The following is an 11,456-nucleotide window of genomic DNA, read 5'->3' on the forward strand; positions in this document are numbered from 1 at the left end:
CCCCCCCCCCCAAGCAACGCGGAGCAACCTATAGCTCCTGTTAGTCCCAAGTAGCCGGTCAACCGACTGTCTGGGGGGTGGTTGTAAAGGTTGGTTCCTATCGCTTCCAGAAGCTATGAATTTTTAAAACTTTAAAGGCAGCCTATGGAAGAATACAAAGCTGGATGGCAACTTTTTAAATGGAGCAACGGCTTTAAACAGTTTTGGAAGGTACACATTCTGTAAGACTAACAGTTATTCGCTGTGCCGTTTCTACACTTGATGGCTGTTTCGAGCCACAATTGTGGTTGTTTTAGCTGTTCACCGGCTTACAAATTGGCCATTCTCCCCCGAAGTAGCCAACAGTGAGGCTGTGGGCAGACATCTTTACTAAAGGCTGCGGGAAGCCACGTGAAAACGTAATACAGTTTATTGGTTTCTCCAGCGACCACGCTCTGAGGAACTGGGTCGCGCCTTTATGACGACTTCCGCCGTGAAGCCTCCAGGTTGAGGGCGGAAGCGAGGGCTACCAGACGCTGGTGACACCAGTAGTTCCAGACTCACGTGGAAGCAGCCCTCAGGATGGTAAGGAGATGTCTGAGCCTGGGACTCTGGTCCTCCAGAGTCGTTCGCACTGATCTGGCTAGCTGTTCCTTTTTTGTCTAGCTGCGTCGCGAGGCCCGCCTGCGCCGCGAATACCTGTACCGCAAGGCCCGCGAGGAGGCGCAGTGCACCGCTCAGGAAAGGAAGGAGAAGGTCCGGCGCGCTCTGGAAGGTACAGCTGCCTGGCCCCGGCGGGCCAAGAAAACGTGTATTACTGTGGCTCACGTATTTTCGATATTTACCTGCTGTTTTCCTTGCCTGTTGGGGCTTCCTGCTGGCTTTTCAGTGTTTCTTTCGTGTGTTGGTACTAATTATTTGTCACTTACGCCGCATTTCCAAGTTTTACAGCTTGATCGCCCTTCCCCACCCTGTCCCTCACTTTTTGGTACCGGAGATCGAACTCTGGACCTCTTGCTTGCCAGGCAGGTGCTGTGCGGCTGACCTACCTCCCAGCCATCCATACCCTTTTCAGGTTGATACAGTGCCTTAAGAGGCTAACACAGGAAGATAAAGGAAGCTTCTGTAAAACCCAAAGGTGTATCTGTCACTGCAAAATGGAACTTTAAAAGTTAGGATTGGTTTGGTTTGGTTTGGTTTTCCTTCAGAAAAAGGTGGGCTCCTCGAGGAACCCAGATGAATGAACTAGAGTATGCAGGTGCTGACAAGAGGAAACCTGGAGCCCAGTATCCTTTCCACAGGAAAGGGAACAGAAGTTGAAGACCGCCAAAAGTGATAAATGTGGACATGTGCATTTCTGTATCTCTCTGTGTTCCCCTTCCCCTCTATTCCGTATTGTAAAGACCTTGCCCACCTGTGGATGGTGAGATGGTGATTGGAAGGGTTTTCTTTTGTTTGTTTTTTGTACTGGGAATCGAACTCGGGTCCTTGCACTTGCAAGGCAGGCAGCAGAACCACTGAGCTAAATCCCCAGCCTGAGATGGTGATTTGAGAAATATGGGCCCCTCCATCTGCTGAGAGCTGACTTTAAATATATTTTTCCTTTTTACCCAAATATATAGCCTTCTCTGATTTGGTCAGCTTCCAGAAGGCAAACCTGAGTATGAGTCTTAAGTGGCTGGTAACAAAGAGGCTATGAAACTCCTTTTTGGATCCTATCTGGGATCATAGCTGGAAAAAAATTTTTTTTCCTGCTTAAGTGTGATATAAACTGAGGGTTTCTTACTTGGTTTTCACTTCGCCCCTCTGTCTTTTCCCTGCAGAAAACCGCATCATTCCCACTGAATTACGCCGGGAGGCTCTGGCCTTACAGAAGTCCCTGGAGTTTGATGACGCCGGAGGTGAAGGTACTATACAGTGTAACTCCCAACACTGAGCTGACTCCTCTGCCCAGTGGCATCCATTCCCTTCCCAGACACAAAGGGCACTTCCCCACTTAAGAAAACTGTCCATGGCAGCTGCTCCTGAACTGTCCTCTAGAAGCTTTTATGCCTGTACAGGTGGCACCACAGGGGCTTTCCTTCAGTACTTCCAGTTTATTTGTGAAACACAGTAGAGCTCCTCCACTTAATCTCACTTTCTTTATTGTCGTTCCCACTGCAGCGTCCACCAGGGCAGGATAGTATCCCCAGCACACCACATCTTTAGTGCCCAGATGTCTTATTCATTGCATTATTCAACAAGTAGGCATCATAAACATTATAGGTATTTGTTGTGACAGAAAGTAGGTCTCAGCAAAATCTTCCAAACACTGAGATTCCATTCCTCAGGTCTCTTTGTACTTGTAACCAGTGGGCTGATGGCTGCCCTCTTGACCAGTATGAGTATGGCATGTTCACATCATTGAATATTTTCTCAAACAGATCTGCTGCTTCCAGGTAGCATTTCAAGACAGTGTCACATTCTTGCACCTTGTGCTCCTGACAGGTGTGACCAGCCATGTTGATGATGAATATCGATGGGCAGGGGTTGAGGATCCCAAGATTATGATCACTACCTCCCGAGATCCCAGTTCCCGCCTGAAGATGTTTGCAAAGGTACCAGTTGGCAGGCAATGAGAGGAGATGCCTGGCATCAGTGGCCCCAGCCTAATGGGACACTGTCGTCATGTGTAGGAACTGAAGCTGGTGTTCCCTGGTGCCCAGCGCATGAACAGAGGCCGACATGAGGTGGGGGCACTGGTGAGAGCCTGCAAAGCCAACGGGGTCACTGACCTCTTAGTTGTCCATGAACATCGAGGCACACCGGGTAAGGTTGGTGGGACAGATAGAAGGCTGGGAGTGGCCTGAGACATTGTCTCTGACCGCCTGCCTGGCCTCCACAGTGGGACTCATTGTCAGCCACCTGCCATTTGGCCCCACTGCTTACTTCACACTGTGTAATGTTGTCATGCGGCATGACATCCCAGACCTGGGAACCATGTCAGAGGCTAAGCCTCATCTCATCTTCCATGGCTTCTCCTCTCGCCTGGGCAAACGGGTAAGTCTGGGGATCTTGGGGTGAGGGCTAGGGACTAGGCCAAGCATTTGCCACTTTTTCCCTGTGCTTCAGGTCTCTGACATCCTGCGTTACCTATTCCCTGTGCCCAAAGATGACACCCACCGGGTTATTACCTTTGCAAATCAGGACGATTACATCTCATTCCGGTGGGTCCATGGGTTCGGCCTGAGTTGCTCCTGTGACCTGTGTCCTTTGCACTGCTATGGCTGATCTGTAGCTACTTCCAACCCATACTCCTACTCTGGCTTCTCAGGCACCATGTCTACAAGAAGACCGACCACCGCAACATAGAACTGACGGAGGTCGGGCCTCGCTTTGAGCTGAAGTGTAAGTTTGGGGCTTTTTTCCACACATAGGGAAGTCAATGGAGTAGAGGTTTCTGTGCAGGTGATAATGTCCCTCGCTCTCTCTCTCTCTGCAGTGTACATGATTCGCCTGGGTACACTGGAGCAAGAGGCTACAGCAGACGTGGAGTGGCGCTGGCACCCCTATACAAACACTTCACGCAAGAGAGTGTTCTTGAGTGCTGAGTGAGCCCGCTGGCCAGCCAGGGTGTGGACTTGGAAACGGAAGTGGGTACTTGTCACACACGGGCTTGCTGAGCCCAGGTGTGGGGTAATGGGCGGATATACAGCCAAAATAAACCCTCTGTGTCACACTGCCTGCATGCCTCTGAGTGGCTAGGGTGGGGCTGCTGTCAGCCAAGCCTGAAAGACAAAGCCCTTAGAGTCTTCTCGGGTGGGGGACCTGATGGCTTTGAGGTATGTCAGGTCTTAAATCACCATAGGGTTACTAGTTCACCTCTGGAAGATTTGGTGCAGACATAGCCTCAGGAGTCAGGCCTTGTGAGTACTCACTGGGGTGGCTGCAGATGATAAGGTGAGGTTCTGTTGCTGGCAGCACGCTGACTCCACGTGAGTGGGCCAGGCCGGGCTAGGCTCTGTTCAGTGAGACCCCTTTCCCGTCCTAGGTAAGTGGTTAAGCCTTCCTTCCATTTACTAGTCGTGGTAGCCCCAAAGGGCCCCTACCTCTGTCTTTCCCGTGGAGGCGCTTCCACACCAGGAGGTCAGCTCCCCTTCGGCCTCTTCCTACCCACGCCCTCTCTGCCCACATTTCCTCCATGTACCGTTGGGCCCTGGTTTTAAGCAGAGTGGCAACAAGAAGTCCACACAGGAAGAGTTCTGTGAGGAGACATGTTTAGATGGGCAGGATGAAGACCTGGGAGGCCTCTGCATTGGTGTACTGAAAGCTGAATGACAGATAGTGTAAGGTGACAGGTGCCATCTGGATGATCCGTGGAAAGGTCCAGAAGCCCTTATTCTGAGAGGACTTGAGAAGGAGGGCCAGGGACTCATTTAATGGGAGAGCTGGGATGCGACTTTGACCTTGAGCCACACTAGCACGAATCCGTGTGTAAGGTCTCTGCCACCTTGCCACAGCCTTTCTTCATCCATGAAGAATGTGTCATTGGTCTTTTTGCAAATTATGGAAATTTCAAAACAAAGAGAATAGCCTAATGCCCTGTGTTCACTTGCACGGCTGCCGTAATGAATTACTACAAATGAGGTGTCTTAAACAAATTTATCCTCTTCCAGTTCTGGAGGCCATTGTCTAAGATCAAGATGTCACCTCCCTCCCAAGGACTGAGGGTGGTGATGGTTGAGAGGAATAGGGATGAGGATCCATTGCTTGCTTCTTGCCAAACTGCAGTGATTACCAGCAATCTTTGGTGTTCCTTGGCAGGGAGATGTCACATCAATCTAAAGCTGCATCTCCAGGAGCCTAGGCTGGCTTTGAACTCATTATTCTTCTGTCCCATTCTAGTGCTAGGATTATAGGTGGTTTATTATCTGCCCCCACCCCATATTGAACAGGGGCATTTGTACTCAGCTACATCCCCAGACTTTGTTTTCTGTTTTTATTTTAAGACTGGATTTCACCAAGTTGCTAAATTCCTCAAGCTGGACTTGAATTTATGCTCCTCCTGCCTTAACCTCCCAGAGGGTTACAGGTATGCACCACTGTTTTAGTCACTTTCTTTGTCATTGAGGCAAAATACCCCACCTCCACAAATTAAAGGAGAAGTTTATTTTGCCTCACAGTTTGTAAACTTTAATTTGTCCATGGTCCATTGGCTCCAAGACAATACATCATGGCACAGGGGCATGGTGAAAGGATAGCTGCTCACATTATAGAAGTCAGGAATCAGAGAGAGAGTAAAGGGAGGAGTTGGGAAGAGAGGTCATACCTCCAGTGACCTGTCTCTTGCAACTAGATCCACCTCTTAATAGCAAGACAGCTATAAACTTCCATAATCTAATCACCTTTCAAAATCCCTGCCTGTGAGTGCATGAGGTTCTTAGAGAACATCTAAATATAAATTTAACAGCCACCATGCACAGATTTATTTGGGGGAGATGGGAGGGGGTGAGAGTCTGGTTACATAATTCAGGCTGGCCTCAAACTCACGATCCTTCTGCCTCAACCTCTCAGGTGCTGGGATTAAAGGTGTGTACCACCATGCCTGGTTTAATTTGGAGGTTTGTTTGTTTGTTTTTTAATACAAGATCTCACTACATAATCCAGACTAGTTTCAAACTTGAAACCATTCTGCCTCAGGGATTATAGGTGTGTGCCACCATGCTTGCTGCTTCTATCAAATCTCTTCTGTGTGTCTAAGAACTCTTGGGTTTAGGACTGATAGATGATCTCAAATCATCTTTTATTTCAAGATTCAGGACTTAATTATATCCACAAAGACCTTTTCTTTGGGAGTCACATCCACAGGTTCTGGGAATTCCACTATGTGCATATTGTTCAGTGTTGGCCACCATTTGACCACTGCAAGTGTTATGGGCAAAAGCAGTGGGTCAAATAGGTGTGTGAAATGTGAACTGGAGAAAGGCAGGAAGCTCACACACCCATTCCAGGCATGGCCAAGGACACCCCTGCTACCTCCCCACCCATTCCAGTTGCCCAATGTAGGACCAGGGCTCAGTGTTGATGTATATTTGGTTTGGTTTGGTTTTTAAGAGACAGGGTCTTTGTTATCCAAGCCAGTCTCAAACTTGTGGGCTCAAATGATACTACTACTGTCTTAGTGTCATGAAAAGCTAGGATTCCCAGTGCCTGCTACCACACTGGATGGTGCTTCATTTTAATAACATGAGCACCAAAAACTCATTTAATGAGTGTGATATCCATGGGCTAGCTCTTAGCCAAAGACAAAGTAATTCATTTGGGAAAAGATATCATTAACTGTGGCCCTCACTGAGTTAAAGAGCCTCTTAGAATCATTCTTACACACTCCTGTAATTGAACATACTCATGTTCAGCAGCACTAGAAGACTTTGTAAAAGACAACTGGCATCACTGCTAACTGTATGTTTTGAGCCACCTGGGTTGTGATGGGGGATAGCTATTGTTGGTGCAACCCAGAAGTAGCCTTTTAATTGCACTGGTAGGGGAACCTATGGGCAAAGGCTTTGTGGGAAACAATTGGGTAGGACTTTTTAGCATTCAAGATGTGGTTCTGTTTCTGAGAATATAGCTCAGTGGTAGTTCACTTACCTAGTGCACAATGGCCTGAGTTCCATCCCAGCACCAAACAGTAAAGTGTGATTCGTCCTTGAGTCACCATCCTAGGGCCAGAAATGTTTACTGGGATACAGTTGCTGCATAAAGCTTATTAGAAAGACTTGAACCTTGGTCTTTGCACTGAGGAGTTTGTAAAATGAAACCAGGAAGTAATGGTAATTCAAATGGAGAGAGGCGCATGGGGGGGGGCGTTGATCAGAGCTGGCTGCACTTGCTCGTGGAGGGAGTCCGTGTCCTCCACACCTCGGGTCCTGGCAGGAAATTGATTCTGGCTGATGTAGCACTGAAGTGATGTTTTGCGCATCTCGTTTTTTTCTTCCTGTTAATAAAACAGGTAGTACTTGAATCATATGGAAATGTGAAGGACAAGGAAGGAGACAAAAGTGAGAATGTGCCCGGAGGAAAACGCCCTTGTGCACAGGCATCTGCAGCTAATTCTCAAGGGTCAAAATTTGTCTCCATATTAGGGATATTGTGAAAGGGAGAATGCAAGTGAGGAGCGTGTGGGAGATCTGTACCCTCTCTGTTTAACTTTGATATAAAATCTCCAATTATTTCAAATTATATGAGTTTCTAAAGTTTCTAAGAAAGCTGTTACTCTTGTGAGATTATGGCTTTATTTTAAATTTTTTATGAGTCCATATTTGCAATACATCATAAATACATTCACTGTGGTGAGTTGGTCTATACATGTAATACATCTTAGTTCTTTTTATTTCTCCTTCTCCCCTTGCTCCTTTCCACACCTTGGTCCCCTTCCCAACTGCAAAATGACTACACCCCTGGAGATTATGGCTTTATTGGGAGGTTATTGTGGAAAATGTCTTTAATTTTCAGAGACAAATACTGAAATATTTGATGGGAAAATGAATGTTATATTTGAAAATGCTTCAGCAGAAGAACTAAAAAGCAGTTAAGTAAAATATTGATTGTTAGGTGAAACACAAGAGAGTTGTTATTGTCTATTCATCTGTGTTATAAATGAAAAGAATAATGACTACATGCACATTCCCTTGTTATTAAAACAGCTTTCACATTTTGGCTTTAAATTATTAAAAATATTTAACTAAAGTGTTCAGGAGATGTGCCACCCTGTCAGTGATAGTAGTTAGGGCGAAGAGTGAAAAGGAGTTAAGTTATTGAAGTTTTAAGAGTGAGCATGTATTCGTTTTTATTTATCCCCCCAAAAAAGTAAAAATTGAAGTCGTACTAGACTGGCTGAATACCTTGCCCTCCGTTCTGTGTTCTCTCCCAGGGAACAGTCCTAGAACTGGAATTTGATCAACTGAGATGCCCGGGTTTAAGACAATAAATACAAGGTTTGTAGCCTCAGTTCCTTTTTATCTGTTAGATTAGCAAAGTTGAAAAGTTAAAACATAGTTGGTAAAGGTATGGGAACTGAGCTTACAGCCAGTACAGAGTTTCAGAGGGCAATCTCATAATTGCCCTGAAAGAATTGGTACACATGTACTCTGGTTTATTGGACTGACTGCTAGGAAGGGCCCTGAGGGACTTACTCGAGCAAAAGCCCAGTGAAGAGTATAGTTTGTAGCAGCAAAAAGGAAATTGCCCTTGATGTGTGATAACAGCTAAAATTATGCTGTGATAAAAATGCTTAAGCACATCTACTCTCAGCATATTTCCAGATATACATTGTAGTACTGTTCATTATAAGTAGCATACTGTACAAGAGCTCTCTAGGACTTACACTGTATTGTTTAAACAACGACTCACTATTCCCCTTATTTCCCAGATGTTGGTAACCACCATCTCCTCTGCTGCTATGAATTGTTTAGTAGTGCATGTTTTTGAGCAGCTGTTTTATTTTTTAGTAGTGCATGTTTACCAAATCGATGGCATTCCTCAGGGGAGTTGGTACATGCACATAACACACCTCAATTCTTTTCTCCTCCCCTCTTCCTCCCCTCCTGCCACCCTCCCTCCATCTCTGTCCCCCTCCAATTTGCAAAAGATTGATCTTATTTCCTGTTTTTATGTGTCTTTTATTTTGCTCTTTATATTTTGGGTTATTCATATAAGAGAAACCATGCAATATTGAAGCTTCTATGTCTGCTTTATTTCACTTAACAGGACTGTCTGAAGGTGCACTCATTTTTCTATAACACACAGTCTTTATGGCAGAGTAGTACCCCTTTGTGTATAAATGCCACATTTTCTTTATCCATTCGTCTGTTAATGGAAATATAAGCTGCTTACAAGATTGAACTGTTAGGTATAAACTTGGCTAAAAATGTCCCACTAGATAGGTCTTTAACTGTTTGGGAAAGACACCACCAAGGAAAATAGCTGAATCAAATAGAATTCCTATTTTTAGTTGTTGCGGACTTTACATACTGGTTTCTGTAGTGCGTTTACTCGTGTCCCACCAACGATGGACAAGGTGCCTTTTTCCCTGCAGCTACAGTGTTACTGTTTGATTTCTGGATGATGGCCATTTTTTTCTGGAGTTAGAATCTCAGTGTTGTTTTAATTTGCATTTCTCTAGTGCGCACAGATGTTGAAAATTCATGTATTTATTGGACATTTGTACTTCATCCTCTGAGAAGTATCTGTTCATTTCAGTTGCCCATTTTTTAAAATTAGGTCTTTGATTTGAGGGTTCTAATTTTTTTTTCATTCTCATGTATTCTGGATATTAGTCAAATGTCTGTGGAATATATGGCAAAAGTGTTCTCCCATTCCATAGATTCATCTCACTCTGCACTCTGTCGGTGCTTTCCTGTGCTATACACGAGCTTCTTAATTTGATGTGATACCATTTCTTGATTCTTGATACTATTTCTTGTGCTGTTGGGGTTCTGTTCAGAAAGTCCCTGCCTACACCTATGTCCTTCAAGAGTTTCACCTGTTCAGTTTTTGAGCAGGTTAAGTGTCCCTGTTTCAGTATTTAGATGTTTGATCCATTGATCTTAGTTTAGTGCCTGGTGAGAGACATGGGTCTTTGGCATATGCATTGAAACTCTCCCAGCACCATTTAGTAAACAGCCCATCTTTTTTCCAGTGCATGTTTTGGGTCCCTTTGTCAAAGATGAGGACGCCTGGGTTGTGTCTACATCTGTGTCCTGTTCCATCAATCCACTTGTCTGTTTTCGTGCCTGCATCATGCTCTTTTTATCACCATAGCTTTGTAATAATTTGAAATACCAGAATGTGATGCTTCCTCTGGCTCTTATTACCCAATTTTGCTTTTGCTATTCTGCGTCTCTTCTTGTTCTGCACTAATTTTAGAATTGTTGTGTATAGTTCTGTGAGTTGTGGTGTTGATATTTGAGATTTCACCAAATCTGAATGCGAGATTTCAGTATGATCATTTTGAGTAGACTGATTCTGCCTCTCCACAAACAGGGGATATCTTTCCATTTCTTTTATGTTTTTATATTGTCAGAGGTTTACTGTGGAGGTCTTTTCACTTCCTTGGTTAGGTGAATTCCTAAATACTTAATTTTTCTTGATGCTATTGTGAATGGTATTGTTTTCCTAATTTCTTTCTCAGTGAGTTCATTATTGGTGTGCAGGAAGGCTATTGATTTTGGATATTGATATTGTATCCTGCTACAGCACTGACTGTGGTTATTCTAAGAGTCTTGTGTGGAACTTTTTGGGTCTTTTCTGTGGAAGATGTCATCTGCAAATAATGGTGATTTGACTTTTTTCTTCCTATACATATACCTTCTATTTCTTTCTCTTACCTGATTGCTCTGGCTAATGTTTCGAGTACTGTACTTTATTGAACAGAAGTTGTAATAGTGAATATCTTTGTCCTATTCCTGATTTTTTTTTTTTGGTGGGGGGGTGTTCAGATAGGTTCTCACTTTGTAGTGCAGGCTGGCCTTGAGCTCACTATGTAGCCCAGGCTAGCCTTGAGCTTGTGGCAACCTCCTGCCTCAGCCTCCCAAGTGCTAAGATTAGTCTTGGACTCCAGCAAGCCATGATTTTCTCAGCCTAGCTTCGTGGCCTTGAGTTTGTGAGGTGGCCCCTCTTTTCCCGAGGCCCCTTTGTCCTACACCCCAGCCTATGTGTCAGCTGTGAAAGCCAAGGTGTGTCCTTGCTCACACTGATAGATGGGAAGAGCAACCAGACCACTGGTCTCTGCTGGATGTAGGCAGTTGGTGAGGGATTCACACAGACTGATGGACCTAATGCCAGCACTTTTGGGTCCAGCCACCTCTGAAAGCTATACTTGGAGGGCCCGACCTCACAGTGGAGAGCAGCATCATATCCTTCCTGGTCTAGCCTGTACCTCGTCTGTAGCTGACTGCAGTGGCTGCCTGTTGCCCATTCACTGGGAAGATAATACTGAAACACTGGAGTTGCCCTGTAGTTGTTCTGTGTGTCAGTCTTGCACAACCCCTCCCAAGATGGAGTATTCTTAGACACTGTGGAATATGGCAGATGCTGCACTAGGTGTCTTCTCTAACTAGCCTGCCATGATGGAGTCACTTTCAGAGTAAAACTCCATGCTGTTCTTCTAGTTTACAATATCTATGAGCTTCTCTCAAGGTTAGCACTGCTAGCCTCTGAAATTTCTTCCTGGCTGTGTCAACCCTTTGGACTTACCTTCTCTCCCCAGAACCTGATGCCTTCTCATCAGGTCAGTAATTTGGTTGGCACCTCTGCTGCCCTGGGCCAAGGGAAAACAAAGCACAGAACAGGCTCCTCATTGGTAGGTGTCTGTAATCCACAAGTGCAGCATGGGTTGGGGGACAACAAGTGGTTCCATCATTTCCAGGATGGTGCAGGTTCATCCACTTCTATGAAATTTAACTTTTTTTTGTTTAGATTCTTTATGTAACTATTTA

The 11,456-nt window shown here is 45.1% G+C and overlaps 1 protein-coding gene and 1 non-coding gene across 2 annotated transcripts; both read left to right on the plus strand.

Annotated features, from left to right (window-relative positions):
- The first annotated feature begins 61 nt into the window (after window positions 1-61).
- Imp4 (IMP U3 small nucleolar ribonucleoprotein 4) lies at window positions 62-3,698 on the plus strand. The gene is made up of 10 exons (XM_010603122.3): window positions 62-210; window positions 425-564; window positions 646-754; window positions 1,803-1,886; window positions 2,467-2,576; window positions 2,655-2,787; window positions 2,864-3,018; window positions 3,091-3,185; window positions 3,293-3,366; window positions 3,461-3,698. Exons 2-10 carry the CDS (start codon window positions 562-564, stop codon window positions 3,571-3,573), a joined length of 876 nt encoding a protein of 291 aa, XP_010601424.1. The 5' UTR covers window positions 62-210; window positions 425-561; the 3' UTR covers window positions 3,574-3,698.
- Window positions 1,042-1,191, plus strand: LOC117283722. The gene has a single exon (XR_004514752.1). It is a non-coding gene; the product is annotated as a small nucleolar RNA SNORA26 (small nucleolar RNA).
- Window positions 3,699-11,456: the final 7,758 nt, after the last annotated feature.

Source organism: Fukomys damarensis, unplaced genomic scaffold (assembly GCF_012274545.1).
Source record: "Fukomys damarensis isolate Sample0158 unplaced genomic scaffold, DMR_v1.0_HiC HiC_scaffold_29, whole genome shotgun sequence".
NCBI classification, from domain to species: Eukaryota; Metazoa; Chordata; class Mammalia; order Rodentia; family Bathyergidae; genus Fukomys; species Fukomys damarensis.